We start from the raw sequence: 18,490 nt of genomic DNA, 5'->3' as shown, positions 1-18,490 counted from the left end.
GGGTACTGCATACAATCTTTGCCTAACACAGTCTAGGGACCCTACTTACTTTACAATGGACAGCAGTGATAATCGTCTGCTAGGCAGCGTAATAGTAGAGAGCCTGAGCTTGTATTTCATTGAATCATTGCTGTCAGTTGATTCATAATTTAGAATCTTGACCCCCTCCACGCTGTCAAGTATCCACTGGCTATTTTATTTTACTAACCTGGCTTTTAAATCAATATTGTACTAGATTTGTTGGGGGGAAGGGGTATGGTGTTTGTAGAGGGGCTTGCAAGATTTGGCAACTATTTAATTCTATTTGATAGGATAGTTTATTTATATAGCGCCTATACGCAATGTGTTTCACTGTGTGTCTTATTTGCCTTGACAATGGCTTCCTTTTGTTTTTTGACACCGTCAAGACGAGACTGTTTTTAAGAACCAGATCATAGGACCGCCAGACAACCCACCCTTAAAAATAGTGCCCATTGCATTTGTTTGACAGAGCTGGACATACCTTGCAGAGGTGAAGTGACAAGCACCTAACCTCTTCCAGCTATGTCTATACATACTGGGGTCTATGATGGTGACTTCTGGAAAGGCTGAGTCAGAAAAGGAATCCTTGACGCTTAGCCCTCTGGGAAGACTCTCACTATGTTGACGTGTGACATTTGGGACCAAAAGAAATAGCTCTGAGGTCCGAATAGAGCAGCCAACGTTGGCAACATGTTGCGATACACAACCACACACTCCCAAGTAGGGTGAACACTGGTAGTAGCCACATGGAACACCCTCCTTGATGCGTAATGGTCTCCTTAGCAGTTGGGCGGTTTATCCCGGCCCTACGCCAAGCTTAACTACAGATTGCTTTCGCCACCTTAGCCATTCCTTTCCTCACACGTCCTACATGCTTTGCTTTCTGTGTTCGCGTATAACGATAGTGCTTGCTTAGTAAGAGGGAGAACCCACTGTTGCCTCTTCCTTGGTGCCTGGTGTGCCAATATGGATGAGTACCAACGACATGTGCATTAGTCTTGGCTCCACCCCAAAGGTAGATGCTCAACCTACATTGCATGGCTAAAAAGATCTGCTCTGAGACTAAATGGTACGGATGTAGTGCTTGGTCACTGGCGCGTTACTGATAACCACCATATCACACTACTACGCTTACTCTGTCCTATACACCATCACTCAACTAGAACACAACTATACTCTGACACATTCGGTATAGCTGTTCTCATACTAACATAACCCCACAAACTACCTATCATCCTAATTAAACACAGCTAGCTGAGCACATAATGCTATCTTATGCGTCTCCCCAGGCCTAGCGCAGCCAGAACTCAGCCTGGGTGTCTACCCTCCAGACTGAACACATCCAACTGATTTCTTCACCACCACACCTACCGCTATGAAGCAGCTATCATGCAACTACCACACCGTCTACACACATCTGGTGCACCCACGCACTATACGATTCTTTCTCGCCTGACTCGAACTGCGGTTCCCAAGGGCATTCAACATACCAGTGCTTTGCGATCATACCAATGATACATAAGGCACTATATAAATGCCAAATAACATAACATAACTTACTCTGCTGCAGCATTACCCATGTTCAGAAATAGGTGACTGTATACTGCTTGTGTTCACGTGCAGGTTTAGTGAGTGAGTGTTACAGTGATAATTGTTCAACCTTTGGGTGACAGCCTTCATTTCCAGTCGGGCCGAGTCAGCTGTGTGGTTAGTCCTCTTCGCGCTTTAAGCTGCATGACTGAATACAATAACTTGTACCGTAACTGTTTTGGGCTCCAACATTTGAAGTAACCCCTCTCTAACCACCCCCCCCCCCCCAGATACTGCTTTGTTTTTGTATTGCTGTTTTCCTATGGGATGTAAAATGGAGAATTTGTATGTGCGTCGTCTTCTAGGTGACCTTCCACGATGTTGCTGTCTACTTCACGGAGGAGGAGTGGGGGCGGTTGGAGGAATGGCAGAAGATGCTGTACCGCAACGTCATGGAGGAGATCCACACAGCTCTCGTCTCACTTGGTGAAAATTCTGATCTTTGAAAGTTATACAATTCTGTACTTTGATGGCAATATCTGGGGTGTGCTTTATAATACTGTTAACATTGAATGATCTCTGAAGTATGGCGGTTGCCTTTCCCTCTTATGCATCTGGGCCTGTATTTTCATATCAGTCTTTAGGGAAAGTCAAATCAGAATTTTGAGAGAATTCCTAATAATAAAGCGAATGGAGACAGAGAAGCGTATGTCTTTGGAGGACTGGACCATGCTTGGGAACGGCTAATAAGGGTCACATCTGTAATTGGAAATGGCGCACATCGATGAATGGGCACAAGGGCAGGCGTATACACCCACTGACCTTGGCCGTACAAGAACAAAGGATACTATTGGGGAAGGTATGGAGTGAGAGGGCCTCTAATGGCATAGTTGGCTGGAACTAGACACATTAAATAGTCACACTCTTAGTTTGGAGCAGTGAAAGTTACTTATTATCTCTATATTGCATGAACCTACTGTGAGAGGAGGGTGTTTGAAATTAACTTTTTTTTACATTTGTTACGGAATTCAGATTTGTATGGTGAACAGCCCCCATTTGCATGGGCTCCAGGTGCTCGGGGGGGGGGGGGGGGGAGATCTGCGAGTGGGTGTGTTTGGTTAGTTGAAAAGAGCGGCAAAGGCAAGATTGCAAAGATTGGTTGTGAGGTTGCAGATTGAAAGTACCCTGGACTTTGTATGCTTGGAAGCTTGCTAGGTGTGCAGTGTAGGGGGCATCAAGGGCTTTAGGTCCATATGAGCGCTTGTGCTCATCGCTTGGGTGTGTGTTGGCTCAGGGCCGAGTATGTCAGTTCTAGTTAGTGGTGTACTTTTGTGGTTATCAAATTCTGGGGAGAGAGTCCTTTTAAAGAAAAGAACAGTGGAGGAGTGAATGCTGTCTGCATGGCAGGCAAGCACATAACCATTGCATTGCTGCTGCCTGTTAGTCACTGCAAACGCGGTTCTCTTCACAAAGTTTGCCTTGAGTTCACATTGCAGCTGGTGTCTGCCTGATGACCTAGGCAAACACACCATAATTAATGTACCTATACATCTGGCCAGTCTTTGGAAAGTATTCCTGTTTGTCTGGCATTCACCTTGTCATCTGGTGCAGGCACAGAAGCATCCTAGCGGAGCTCCAGGGTGGTTGTTCATGTTCTAGAACAGTGTACATTTCACTAGTATGCTCCACCTAGAGCCAGTGGTTCCTATAAGACAGTAAGAAGGGGCTGAGATGTAATCTCACAAATAATTTGTGATCAAAGAATACATAAACCGGTCTCCTCGCAAAAGTGATGAAGACAATTACAGAGACCAAAATTGAAGGGTTTTTAAATGCACTAGAAAGCGTTAAGTAAAGAGGAAGCAATGGCAAAACTGGAAACCACGTGCTGGGAGAGGGCAGGGAAATGGGCAGATGTGCTTGTGTTTAGCCTCTCATTCTGCAGGTCTCACTAGAAAACAAGTAACCTGGAGTCTACCTCCTTTGTGAATTTTAGGTTACAGCATTAGCAATCCTGACACTCTGTTTAGGATTAAGAAGGAGGACGAACCGTATATTGAAAAGCAGCCTGTCCACAAAGGAGGAGGAGATCATGTAAAAAGACCCTCCACAGGTGAGGCACCGTTCATTTACTATTTTACCAAAGCCTTTGTAAATAACACTGTGGTCACACACTTCTCAGATTGCTGCGCGAAGCAGAGCAACCCTTGCCAGAACACTTTGTAGTGAAACAATGGACACCTCTCCAGACATTTTACCGTCGATCAAGATCCCTTCCCATGAAAGTGACAAGTCTGTGAATGACACAGCCATTGTTTGCTTATACTATCTACGATTTTCTTTTTTGCCACCACGTTCTTGTAGGACTCCGACCCATGTACCAGGGACATGTTCATCAGTAGGGGGTGCAGGCATCCATTTGTTTAAGTATTGCTTTATAGTGGTTCAGTATTTCTTGAGTGCACTTCAAATGACTGAAAAGCAAACTGCTCCAGTAGAAACTCTGATTGAGACCAGGGGATACACATTTCAAGTTGCAAGCACCAAATGTTGCCAGACAAGACCCTCACCCTCTCAGTTATCCTCACAGCACACCATTTAGTATTCGCCAAGAGTCCATTATCATTCCCCAGTGGCCAGAGACGAACGCACATTTTGATGCATGCAGAAACTGTGAAAAAGTGTAGCTGAGGATGCTGGATATTCTGGGTGATCTTGGTGTTGGGTAGACTGGCCACTTGTTAGTAGAATCCTCTATACTTAATTTTCTGCTGGCTTTTGTGGGTTTTGGTGTCTATTGTTCCTCAGTCAGGCTTAATCCAAAGCACGACTGAAAGTGGTTCTCCTTTTGACTGCTCTGCCTTAAGGGTCCTCCTTTCTTCTAAGTCAGAAATACTCCTTAGTGTCTCATAGAGAGAACATTATGTTTGTTCGTCGTGTGGCTAGGCTAATGAAACCATTTAGATTTGTTTGAAATGGCTCCATTTGGTGAAACCATTTGTACCTTTATGGATTTCTTTTTTTATTCTTTCCTGCATTTCACAAAATGGTGGTTGTCTAAGACCTGTGGGATCTGTGTCAGTCTGTCATGTTCTAACTGGCAGATGCCTGGGATAGTGTGGGTTCCCTTTCTTTTTGCATGGGAACCTCTGTTTCAATAATGGTTGGTGTGTGATTGGGTGCAGAGATCACTTTCTGCCTCCAAAGAGTTATAAAGCAAGCCCCCTTTACCCACTCACTAGGTCTACTGCTGAAACATTGTGCCTGCAGTTCTGAAAATCCTGCTTCCACATGGAAGCTCCTGACTGTGTCTGCATCACCAGATCCAGATGTTCGAGCCCCTTCTCTGTCATAACCCTGAAGAGCCTACACTTTATGTACCAGAGTTTCTCCATCTGAGGACTTCTAGCAAGCACCTGGTTCCATCACACCATCTCCCCATCTGGGAAGCTTCAGGGGCCTGTGCTGCACTTTATTCTGCAAAGCAGCACCGAGTTCTGCACACGGTTCTTATTATGTGGCTGGCCTCTCTCTGTTTGTTCGTCGAAGGTCGGACAACAAATAGTACAAATGACGTAGAGAGAGACCCCCTTGTAAGAATCCTAGGAGTTCTCAGAATATTTTATAATGAATAAAAAATATAGAGACAAGAAGTGTACAGTAAGAATTAAATGAAAATGAAAACATACAGGCTAAAAAATAAATGGTGCCAAGAGATTATCCCAATGGGAACTGTACTGGATAGACCTTTTAGACACACTGACCCCGAAAGTGATGAACGAGGAATCCAATTTAAGTGAATACATTTATTTTTTCATTACTGTTGTTTTATCTTCACTATGATGTATCTGTTTGCTGATAAATAATGAGTTCTGTATGTTTTATGGTTGGAATGAGTACTCCATGTTTATATTAAATGTAGATTCCTCAGAAGTGTATAATATGTTGAAGGAGAACAATGGCACTTTTGATTGATGGATAGATCTTTGTTTATGGATTTTGTGTATATACTTTGTTTATATTGGCTTTTATTTATGCTATTCTATATGTCGTTTTTCATCAAGACACATATATATTTATTACTGGATAACTTTATTTTTGCTAGTGCTGGATTGGTTCACTAATATATGGACACTCTTGAATGGGAGTGATACCATAGAAGTTGGCTGCAATTCATCTGTTACCTTTTTCTTATTGGACATCTCCCTTTTTTGAGATTTCTACATTTGTTTTTTGAACTTAATACATTCCACTTTTAATCATCTCTATCCCCCTTCTTTTTTGGTGTGTGTGTGCTAAAAACTCCTGAAATGTGCACGTTTATGGTACAGTATGCAACCATAACTTGCGCTGCCACTGTGCACTGCAAGGACTAACACCCATGACAGGATGACATCACAAATGTAATTGATGACATCACAAGTGGGGCTCCCTCTTTTTTAGTTTGGTGAAATATGTACACTGGGTGCTTTTCTTCACTAGCAGTGAGGAATTGCAAAGTGACAATGTACTACATTTGTACACCTTACCATTCGCATATGTTCTTACACTGCTTTCCTTAGGGTTCATTGACATCATATGCTAAATATATATACAGGAAGAAGGAAGCCTGAAATACAGCAATTATTTCTGTTCATTAATATAATCAGCTCAGGTATGAACATGTTGTAGTAGCACTGGTACGTTTTTGCTTACTTTACTTTCTTTGTATATGCTGCTGTTGGTATGCGTTGTGCTGTCTTTCAGTTTTGTGTGCAGTAGTACATTTATGTAGTAAATGAGGGATTCGTAGCTACTTATCACATGTTTAACAGTTCATAAAAGCCTAAGAGGGAAGCATGCATCGTTTCACTATGCAACATTACAAGACATTGGATATTGTACCTGTATGATGCATGCTGCACACGCTACTTACGTTTGAACATGAGTTCGGTCTTGTAATGGAAAGAAATGCGTAATGCAATACTGTTTATAGCAATACCTTGTCTGATTACCTACTTATGTAATGACAGTTGTCCCCATGATTTCTGATAGTTTTATGGCAACATGACAAAGACAATGCCTTCTGGAGGCTTTTCATGACATCATGCCGCCTTCACAACTACTGCAGGCGTATTGGCCCCTTATAAACTGTGCAAACAGCGTAGCCGTCCTCCGGAACCATGGTTCTCGCAGGAACTTGGGTAAAGCATACTTTGCTGCAGGCAGGCTGAAAGAAAGTGGCGTCTCTGCTACTCTTCTAATCTTAAAACCCTCTTTCGGAGCACTCTCGCTGCCTACCACATAGAAGTGGTGAATGCAAAAAGAGTCTATTTCGGTCACACAGTGGAAAGGGCCATTAATAAACCTAAAGCCCTATTTGATATCGCTCTCTACTCCAAAGATAGGACAAGTTGCAGTGCTGTCCTCAGGTGCTACCTTCTTTCTGACAAAGATTGCCACTATTCGGGATAACATAAAAACTGAGGCTATGACATCTACAGCTGACATAGCTCCTCTTAAACCCCCTCCAGCTGGAGGGTCTTGGTGTACATTTCCCCTTTTCTCCAACTCGGATGTCTTGTCACCCATTCAGAAATTGAAATCTGCATCCCATGCAGATGCCATACCCCTGGCTCTCCTACAAGAGACGTCTGCTGACTTAATTAATCATATTACCTCGGGAGTTTAATTTGCTACGGGAGTGATCCTGTGCTCACTCAGGCATGCTCTAGTCATTCCTCTGCTTAAGAAGCCCTCCTTGGATCCAGAAGTGCTGGCCAACTATCGCCTTATTTCACTTCTGCCATTCCTGATGAAAGTCTTGGAAGCATTGGTATCTCCCCTCTTATCTACGTTTCTGGAATCCTCTGTTTCTCGACCCATTTCAATCTGGTTTTCGGCCTGGTAGAGGCACTGAATCTGTTTTGAATTTAGTGATGGACGACCTGATGTGCCTTGTAGATCAGGGTGGTGTCGGAGCAGTCCTGCTAATAGATCTGTTGGCTGCTTTCGACATTGTCGACCATTCTCTTATCTGCTGGCTCTCTGAGGCCGGCCTCTCTGGCCAAGCGCTTGACTGGTTCATAGCTTTTCTGGCAGACCACTCGCAATCAGTCTCTGCCCCCTTTCCGCTCTGGCCCCATTTCCCCTTTTTTGTGGGGTCCCTCAGGGATCAGCACTGTCCCTTATCTTATTTAACATTTATAGAAGCTATCTTCTGCTCCTCATTCAGTCACATGGGTTTCGTTTTTACTCCTACGCTGACAACACCCAGATCTTGGTCTGTTTGGACCTGACCAAATCTGAAACGGCTAACCGGCTAAGAAAATATCTTGAGTAACTGGGAAATGGATGATATCAAACTGGTTAAAGCTAAACTGTAGTAAAACAGAGGTCTTGGTTGTAGGTACTCCATCTTCTCAACTGTTTTGGACGGCTGATTGCTGGCTTACTTCCCTGGGCCCCATCCCCAAGCCGGTTCTGTCAGCCAGGAACCTTGGGTGAGGATTTCTGCCACTCTGGCCATGGATGAACAGGTCAATGCTGTCTGTAAAACTGGTCATTTCAGAGTCTGCGTTCTTCGGAAGGTCCTCCCTTTCATGCATACGGCCAGTCGAGCTCCAGTGGTTGCTGCCCTGGTCCTCAGTGTATTGGACTATTGTAATTCACTTTATCTGGCTCAACCTGGTTTCCTGACTAGGCGCCTGCAGTTGCTTCAGAATGCTGCAGCAAGACCTATTACCTGCCCCACTTTCGGAGCCAATATGACTCCTCTGCTGAGGCAACTGCATTGGCTCCCTGTTGCTCACCGGATTATGTTCAAGTCTATGTGCATAGTGCTCCGATCCTTTTACGGCGTGTGAGCCAAGTTTGTCCGCGACATGCCCACTCGCTCTCTTCGATGACAAGCCACTCTGTGGGTGGCAGTGCCCCGTTTTAGGTTAGCCTGGAAAGGAAGACCTAAAACTGCATCTTTTCGGTTGGAGCCCCCAAATCGTGGAACAAGCTGCCCCTTTCCCTGCAGGAGATTACCGACCACTTTGCTTTCCGTCGGAAACTGAAGACCTTGCTTTTCTAGTAACAGCAACTCGAAAATACTCCTCATCTCTCTAGCGCCATGATATCTTCAGGTGAACGAGCGCTAAATAAATATAGCTAACAACATAACATGACCACAAAATACACATGTGATGTCATCAATGACATTTGTGATGTCTATCTTTGATGTCATGGGTGTTAGTCTTAGCAGTGCACAGTGGTAGCGCAAGTTATGGTTGCGTACTGTACCATAACTTGCGAATTTCTGGGGTTTTTAGGTTTTACCTGTAACCATAACTTCCCTGTAGCAACATTTTTCCATTAAATCTCATAAGTTTTTACTAGGGCACTTTAACGATAACGTTGTTTTGGGGTACTTTTTTCAGTAAAGGCAAAAGTTGTTTAGTAGAGCAACATCATCATAAGTCCCTTTAACAAAAATGTTCTTAGTGAATTTCATAGGTTTTTACTAGGGCACTGTAAACATAACTTTGCTTTAGTATACTGTATTTAGAAATAATGCCATATTAGGAATAGCGCACCTGCACCTTAACGTCCCCTTAGGAATGTTTTTTGTGCGTGATTATAGTGTCACAATGTAAGTGGCAATGAAGGGAGTAAGTGCGACGCGCATTGTATACCCACCACACAATTGTGTGCTAAATGGAAGGAACGGTGGTAGTGTAGAAAACACTGCAGTGGAAACAGGTAGAAATAGGTATCTGTTGAAAGAGATGGTTCTGTGTGTTGCAGTGCGTTTTCAAGGGCGCAAGTGCGCAACAGCAAGGAGAAGCATTGTTCCTGTACTTCCAAAAAGGGCACCAAAGCAATGATTGTACAGCGGGCACAAAAGGAAAATGCAGTAATAGGAAAAAGAACACTATTTGTGGGGGAAAATGCTTGTGCTGTCAAAGGATACATTCCCATTTGCACAGTAGGACAACGGCACAAGTTGTAAAAAGACACAAATACACTTCTTCACAATGTACCGCGCTTTCTCCATTTTCGCACCAAATAAAAAATAACTTCCCTAAATGGGTGGCTGCATATTGGGAAACAAAATTATGTAGGAGATCGGAAACAGAATAATTGCCTGGCCTACTACCCCCTCCCTCGGCACAAACGCCACTAAACATTGTGTTACGTGGTGTCTGTTTCTCCCTACACAATCAACAATAATGTCATCGGGATCGAGCGTCACCACAGTCTCACACAGACAAACCAAAAGCAACCACGTCGGTGTAGTTGATCCATACGCGTACAAACCCACACGATAAACTGCATACAACTCCCATTGGACGCACTTTTTCATTCACTGTCAAGTAATGTATGTACAATTCACCCACAGAGCATACGCTGTGGCTCTCGTACAACAACACAGCCATAAGCTCACCCTCTGCATTAAGGTGAACAAATATACTGTATAGCACAATCGGGATGTGCACTAAACACCCAGAAAGCTTATTGCACAATCCTGTGTCCTCCACAATCCCAAACAGAATATGTGCATTTGCAAAATCGGCATATATAACAAACAACCCTGCAACTGTGGCGATGTGTGCACATTTTTGCAGGTGTGCACGCGCGGGAGTAGGGGAAATAATGTCAACCAAGATAAGGGATGTCCTTTGTAGTGGTGGCTTTAAAAAAAAGAAAGTTTTCTTTGGTTTTTTGTTTTTTTTATTTTTTTTTTAAACCAACTCCCTTTTTGGGCTTTTATAATGGTTTTTATTTGTTTCTCTGTGCCTCACATTCTTACAATAGCGTGTTCAGTGCAGCCTGTAAATTGGAAAACCAAATGTCATTGCCAGTGGGCCACAATGAAATGCCACTTCCATTGAGAAGGTGTACGTATCGATAACCAATGTTCTCATTATCACAGGAGTACATCCCAGCAGCACGCAAACAGTTGCACATGCTTCTTCTGTTGATAAGACACCTTCCCATCTCTGGCTGCCGACAACATTCATTGCGATAGTTATATAGTGGACTTGGTGGTGTACATGAGAAAAGCACCTTCGCAGTGGCAAAAATGCGCTTCACTTCTTTCATCATCTATTTCAGTTGACGGTACACACTTGCACAAGCTATGGAACCCAAAAAGCAATGCTCCATAATGCAGTACCACTATGTCTACAGTACCTAAACTGGCCACTCGTCGACGTTCTTTAACCAAATGGTTGAAACTATGTACAGGGACACAACACCACAAAGTCTCCACTTCCTCCAAGTTCAAATTGCCATTAAGGCCTCTTTCCAAAGCATACTGGAGCAGATCGAGCACAAAGCGATCGCCCACTATGAAAAGTTTGCGTTTGGCCATCTTTGCCCGCCTCACTACACACAGGAATGAAACAGAATATGGCCGCCTTTTCCTGTGACGCACACTCTAGCCACCTCATTGGACAATTGCAACAATCGCATTTCCATTTGCCATCATGTTCAAAAGCACAAAATATAGGGTGCAAGCCTTGCAAAGTACCGTTGGAGCCGCACCCCAGCAATTCATGAACTGTCCTTCTTCCCTTTACACTATCCTCTTCCCACCACGCCCTTATTAGGTATTTGGAAGTACTGACACACGCATCCACCAATGCCCTCCATTCAGCATCCTACAATGTCAGTTCTCCACAACTCTTTATATGTACCTTTACAACATTAGGCTGCACGTGTGCTATTATTGGGAATCGCGTCCAGTTGAAACTTCATTAAAACATTGCAGGAGTTATACATGCGCATTCATGCACATAACCACAAAAGAAAGTGCTGTACATTTTTTTGGCAGTATGTGCACAACTCTGTTACAAGTGCCTGTGCGCATGATATATCTGCTTGTAAGCGTCCACTACGTCTTTTTTTCTTTAAAAAGCATACGGATGTTCCTCCCATCTGCCACCATGAAGTTGCAATTTGTTGGTATGTGCATCCAACGTTTTTATTTACCCATATCATACACTACATTAGCGAAACAGTAACTCTGTTCTTTCCTTCCCACAATTGTACCAAATGTGTTCCCCACTAACCCACCCACTACATAACTAGTAAAAACAAGGCACTAAATGCACCACTGAATGTACTTTAGCAACCTACAGGCACTTTCCAAAAGGTCAGTGTCTGCACAGGTGTGGTGCTTTGTACGCTGCACTGTTGCCATAGGCTTTTTTCATATTTGCCCACCTCCACTTTCTGTCCTCAGCAACTCATCCATAAAAGAGTGCGCAACTTGTCCTTCGCCTACACGGAAGGTATCCTATCTCTGCTGTAGTAAAATGTGTGCACTTCCTCCCACTAACTGCAAACAATAAAATAAAAGCTCTGTGCATTATGCAGAATGACATCTGGTCCCTGGGACCTCAATACCTTCCACTCTCACTTCCTAAATATCTGCTTGCTCCACCTTTTATCTCTTCAGCCTCCTACTCCGCCCGGGTCAGTTGCTTGTACACGCAACCAGATGGCGGTACATGTGTTTCTTCTGCTGCAGCCTCCCTGTGCAACACGCTCTCTCTCACTGGACCTTGAGGAGAAGAATGGTAGGCTGTGAAAGCACCTGAAAACCGTTCCATGTACTTCTTCTTTTTCCCCCTCCTCTCACCTGCTCACTTCCTGGCTAAAAAGTATTGGAACACTGGTTTCTTACCCATCCTATAATCAGTGTCCCATGCCATCTCCCTCCCTACAGTTCCACCCCTGCACTAGCTTTCTGCCGACCCCCGCCTTTGTGGACTACTTTCTAGAACCCTAACAATGCAGACATCCCTTAATGTCAACACTTATCCTTCCACATGCCAGCACCGGCCGTAGTTGCATGTATTTCTGTTGCTCCCATATACTGCACTTTGCCCTCCCCATTCACTTGCACACTGTGAATGTCAGCTGACCTAGAGGAATCAATGTCTCTGTGTGGCCTCCGTTCTGCGTCCCTTTCCCCCGCGCTCCTTCACACCCTTGTATGTAGGCACAATACAAAACGGCAGAAAGTACCATAGCACATCATATGATATGATGCACACACTGGATGCATAACAACATCATGCCTACCACGTACCTTATACACTTCACAATATGGTCTTCCCATTGTAATGCATGTACTACAAATGTCGGAAAAGTGATCCCACAAAAGCAACAGGGAATGTATCGTACCAACGTTACGCAAATGCGTGCAGTGCATGCATACAAACGTGATGCATGCCCCTTACCTTGCACACTTTCACCATAGCCTCCTACATTTATCTGTACAAACCTACCTTCTCTCACAAGTACACACCACAACCAGTAAGCACATTCCCAATTGCTTTTCCTCCACAGTGGCAATGCTATAGCTGCGATCCTAAAAACAACTGGATGTGCCACGTATAATCCTCAAAGTACCGCAGATTGCGCAGCATTACCGTGCTAGACACTTAAGAGGAGGGGGGGGTTCAGAGGGTGTTGGGGGTGGTGGGGGAGGGGAGAATAAAATAAAGGGGTGGGGATTGTGTCTTTAGGATGGTGTCGAAAAACACTTATATATTTTTTTCCTTTTTGTCGTGTTTTTGTTATATACGTACATCATACATTTTTTATTTTCTTCTTTTTCTGTCTTTTGCTCACTGTCTGTTTGCTTCTCCTCCTGACATTTTTCTCCACTGAAGATGAACCGTTCTCTTACATTTCTACAGGATTCTATCCAACACTTCGTGCAGAGTGACAAACACAACATCATTGCAAGTGGAGGTAAAAAAAAAATGCCATTTCCTTGAAACCACTGGAACTCTTGCTGGTTATTAATGCTTTCATAATCCGTGCAGAACATCCCAACACTGGACATAAAGTTGCACATGCTTCTGTTTATCCAACATCTCTCAACCTCTAGCTGTGGACACCTGACACCGGCATTGTCCTCTTGGTGTCATCGATGAGAAAATCACCTTTGCAGTAGGTAATATCTGCATCACAGCTCTCATCAACTTCTTTTAAATAAGTGAGGAAACATAAACGCAACTTGTGCTCCAAATGTAGTCCTCCAAAATGCACGACCACCACAACTACAGTACCAACAGAGGCCGCAAAGAAGATCCATGGAGCCGAAAACCCACTCATAAAGTGCTGCCCAAAAAGCCTGCACTCTTTCCAACTGAAAGTCAGTATCGAAGCCTCTTTCCACGGCATACCTATACAGATCGTGCACAAAGCTATCACCCACTATAAGCACTCGCCGTTTCTCCATGTCTGCCAACCTGAGTACATCTACCTTTCGGTAAATAAGTCACTGCTCCTTCAGTTAAAGCACACCCTCCAATCCTCATTGGAGAATCCCCTCAATTCCATTTGCAAAGGGTCCATGCTCATAAAGCCATGATGTGGCATGTGCGCTTTCCCAGCTACAGCTAAGGCCACGCCCCAGTAAAGCAGAGACAATACTGCTTCCCTTTGCACTCCATTTCTCCAACAGTCCCTTACTGGCGCCTATTAACAACTATCACATTTTCAAAACCGCCTGCACCAATCACATACTGAAACTCCGAATTGCACACTATTATTTCCCCTTTAACACTCTCAGAACACGTTCCCTTTGCTTCCAAAGCCCCTCCACCAGAAACCTTTCCTACAGGATGCCCTACTTCAGCATCCACAATAACCTTGTGGCGCACCCACAACAACACTGTGAATGCATGCATACGGCCATGTAGGTAGCTAACATAGTACACAAATGTAACATACATGGCAGCATTTCAACCCAACTCCCTCACACCATAAAGCACCCATTGACGCAGCCAGGTCGCATTTACCACCATCCACAAAGATACCATAGCCTCACTCACCCCTACCCACTGCCATTCACAAACTATTCTTTCACTACCAACCTAACCACAACATTGTCACAACCTCAACGATTCTGCACACATCATAGTAAATAAACCATAGAAGCTGCACCTCAACCGTAACATGTGCCATATTGCCAGTAGGCAAACACTGCACCAAGTGGGCACACTGATTGACTTTTCATTGCACCATCTCCAATCACACATCCAAAACTTTACCATATTCTACCAGCCTCCTCACGTGTGCCACCAAACATACAGACCGGCCAGCTCATTTGTACTGCTCTATGTCATTTGCAACGTACTTCACAAATATTCTTTGCAGGTCATCACCGTCTACCAGATACACAGTCAACATTGTATTAGTGGCGTGGGTTAACTGAAGTTCTATGCTCTTTAATCCATGGCCAACAACCTAACCCCTTCGGCCATACACTCAATAGGCTACACTTTCAACACATGCACCACAACTCCATAGTGACAGTATGCAAACCCAACACCCAGTGCCCGCACTGCATCTCTTTTCTCAGCACCAGCTCCAACTACACATCAAAATCTTTACCATGTTTTAACAGTGTCCTCACCAGCAAAGTCACTCAAGCAGTCATGGCAGCTCACTTGTCCTGCTCTATTGGCCCTAAAATGTGCTCCACACCCATTCTTTACAGGTCACCACCCTCTGCCTGCTGCAGAATCTAAAATGCCTTACTACCGTATGTATCCTAAAGTCCTAGCCTCTTGAGTGGATGGCCTACGACCTTCGGCCATTCACCCAAGTCTAGGCCTTCAACAGTCTCGCTTCTACATAATCGCACCATCCATTCACCAGCCTGTAAGTGCTGCAGATTCCAAAATCCATTAGTGCTGTATTTGCCCTACAGTCCTAGCCGCTTGAGTGCATGGTCTATGGTCTTCAGCCATGCACCCAACATTCTGGGCCTTCAAAAGTGCCACTGCTACATAATACCACCATCCATTTCACCAACTGCACCTCTCCACATACACAGCACTACCACCAGCACTACTACCCAACTTGCGCACTGCCATGGACCTATACAGCAACACATTGCACCACTTACCATAATGTAGAAACAAAACGCTCTCTCCTGCACCCCTGTGCACTTTCATGCACAGACTATGGCCGTCCCCACTTCCATTTCCAAACTACAGTGCCGCTGCCAAAGTAGTCGCATTTGGGTCACAACACTAGCCTACTGCAATCCATGTGCACACACTGCACTATGCAAGCACCACCCAGATGTACACCCACACTTGCTTTACTCTGGCAGATATGGGAAAGGCCTACGCTCTTCACTGCATGCCCTACGGTCTGCGGCCTTCATCCATGCAGCCAATAATATAATCCTTCCACAAACCCAACGCAGCTTCCTTAACCCATGCATGCCACCAAGTTCCCAAGTGCCGCATTGCATCCGCATAACACAGCCACCTGTGCGCCCACCCAACTTATCTCCTGTGCAAAATGTTCCCCTTCTAAAATACCTGCCACCACTTACCACAGGAGGTGGCCGCAAACAGGTGACCTGCACACGCATCCATCCACCAATCACATAATGAACCTCTGCATTGCACCCATTCACTGAAACGGGTTGCTATAAGCAAAACCCACAAACCTACCACAACCTCCACCAACCCTACCCAGACCCATTCACAAACTATTGCATCACTACCAACCTAACCACAACTGTTTCACAACATTGGCCCTAGTGCAACAAATCAGCATACGGCATAGTTACCAAGCACAATGAAGGTGCACTTCTACCATATCCTCTTCCATAGTAACAGCATGGAGACACAGCACCCAGTTCCTACACTGCATTACTTTTCACATCACCATCTCCAACTATACATCAAAAACCTTTCCATGTTGTAACCGTGTCCTCACCAGCAAAACCAAACATGCAGGCATGGCAGCTCACTTGCTATGCTTTATTGCGTTTGAAATGTGCTCCACGCCCCTTTTTTTTTTTTTTTTTTTTTTTTTTTTTTTTTTTTTTTTTTTTTTTTACAGGTCACCACCCTCTACGTAGTGCAGATTCCAAAAGTACATTAGTACTGTGTCTGTCCTAAATTCCTAGCCTCTTGAGTGCATGGCCTGCGGCCTTCGGATCATGCACCCAACAGTCTAGCCCTTCAACAGTCTCACTTCTACATAATGGCACCATCCATTTACCAGTCTAACTACTGCACATTACGAAATGCATTAGTGCTGTGTGTGTCCTACAGTACTAGCCTCTTGAGTGCATGGCCTACGGCTTTCAGCCATGCACGCTCTTCACTGCATAACTTCGTCCATGTAGCTAATGCAAACCCAGTGCAGCTTCCTTAATCCATGCATGCCACCATGTGCCCAAGTACCGCATTCCATCCGCATAAGTCACCTGCGCTACCACTCAACCTATCTCATGTGCAAAATGTTCCCCTTCTAAAATGTACCTGCCACCACTCACCATGGAAATAGGTGGGCGCAAACAAGTGGTGGCACACTATGGGGCCGTTGCGGCACTTCCCTCCAATCACCCCACAGAGTACTCGTCTGTGTAGGTGCCCGCGAGTTCACCCAGTACACACGAATACTACAGGCACTCCTCCGTCTACTTCCACCTACACACATTTCACATAACCCACTTCTCACTCCCCCCATCTGTTCCGTACTGTCCATTTTCCACACCCTTCCGCCGCTGCACTGTCCTCTGATACACCATGGCAACGTTTCCCAAAAACCTTGTGCACAGCACGCTTCGCTCCTGCCAACCACCGGCTGCGTCTAACGTTCGCCAACATCACGCCGTACCGCAGGCCAATGACACTGCGGTCCGCGGAGCCAACAGGGAAATGGGTCCGCGGAGCAGACCCATATATCGCTCCTTTTTTTTAAAAAAAATGTATTTTATTTTTTTTTTGTTGGAAATACATTTCAATAATTTCCAAAGAAAGTACTGGTCGGATTTCCACCAAACACACAAAAGCATGCTTTCTGACCCAAGCCCCCTTTCCTGCCGTAAATTTGCTGAAAACCCATCCAGCCGTTCGGCCTGTAGCCGTGCGCAAAATTCTTTTCCACATTCAGTCTATGGGAAGAAAAAAATGTTTTGTGACTCCCCCCTATAACTTTGCCCACACTAAACCTCAGCAAACTTGGTGAAAAAATTCAAAGCCGCACATATACTCTTATTTTCTAAGTTTGTTGCGGATTCGTCCATGGGGAGCCAAGAGGGAGGACGTAGGGGGACTCCTGCACTGGGACTGGTCAAAAAGCTGGCACTTGACAAATCTTTGATTCCGGTAGCTGTAGTAAAGCACACAAACTGGTGTCCCTCTCCCTGGTTATACGGTTTCCTGCAGCACTCTGAGGAAATTCAATCAGCTCCGAGATAAGGTGTCCAAGTGGCTTACTTTCGAGTTGATTGGTCCCACCAACTCGAAGGGATAAGTCGTCCTTGAAGGGGCTTCTCTGTCAAGGTGAACTTGGTGATTCGGACCTGCTGCAGGGCTTCACCGGGCAAACCAACGGTCCAGGAGTTGCAGCAGCCGTATTCTTCAAGCTCGTCTTCGGTTCTTTCGTTCCAGTGGTCGACTCTGCCTTCCAATCCAAGAGACTCTCCTTTTATGCAGGTTTTTCCCATTCATTCCAGTCTAGCTGTCACTCACCCAGCAGGGTGACTGTCCTTGCTGGACAGTCAGCCAGCCAATCACGCCAGAGTGCATTTGGGTCTCCTAGGAGACTAAGCATAGGGAGTTTCGGGCACCTCCCTCACTTCCTGCCCACCCCAGACACTCGGGAGCCAGAGGCGGTCTTCAGTCCTGAAGCCCGCCAAGGGCGAATGAACAAGGGAACCAAACCTGGTTTGGCGCACAGAGCAAAACTCTAGAAGGACCTTTCCAAAAAGAAATAGTGAAAAAAGAAGACCGGGGCCTGTTTAAACAAAGGGGGCTCAGACGCCATCTTCAAAAACATGGCTGACTCGATTTAACGCTACCGGTGTTCGCGGTCGGGAAAATCATGGTAGTTCGTTGCAACCTTTTCCTCTCAAAATGGTTTTACATTTGACTGCTAAATGAGTATCTAGACACTGGGGATACTAATTAACCCC

The 18,490-nt window shown here is 45.0% G+C and overlaps 1 protein-coding gene across 5 annotated transcripts in view; it reads left to right on the top strand.

Annotated features, from left to right (window-relative positions):
• The window catches only part of LOC138452927 (zinc finger protein 271-like), a 161,746-nt gene that overhangs the window by 30,645 nt on the left and 112,611 nt on the right, over positions 1-18,490 (top strand). For all 5 annotated transcript variants that reach the window (XM_069605285.1, XM_069605286.1, XM_069605284.1 and 2 more), the window contains exons 2-3: positions 1,917-2,037; positions 3,548-3,664. In XM_069605285.1, the coding sequence (XP_069461386.1) occupies positions 1,917-2,037; positions 3,548-3,664 (238 nt within the window). The remainder of the gene's footprint in view (positions 1-1,916; positions 2,038-3,547; positions 3,665-18,490) is intronic.

Source organism: Ambystoma mexicanum, chromosome 4p (genome assembly GCF_040938575.1).
Source record: "Ambystoma mexicanum isolate Mex_15411 chromosome 4p, UKY_AmexF1_1, whole genome shotgun sequence".
Lineage (NCBI taxonomy): Eukaryota > Metazoa > Chordata > Amphibia > Caudata > Ambystomatidae > Ambystoma > Ambystoma mexicanum.
Note: the sequence above shows the minus strand (reverse complement) of the source record. Positions and strands in the feature narration are given on the sequence as shown.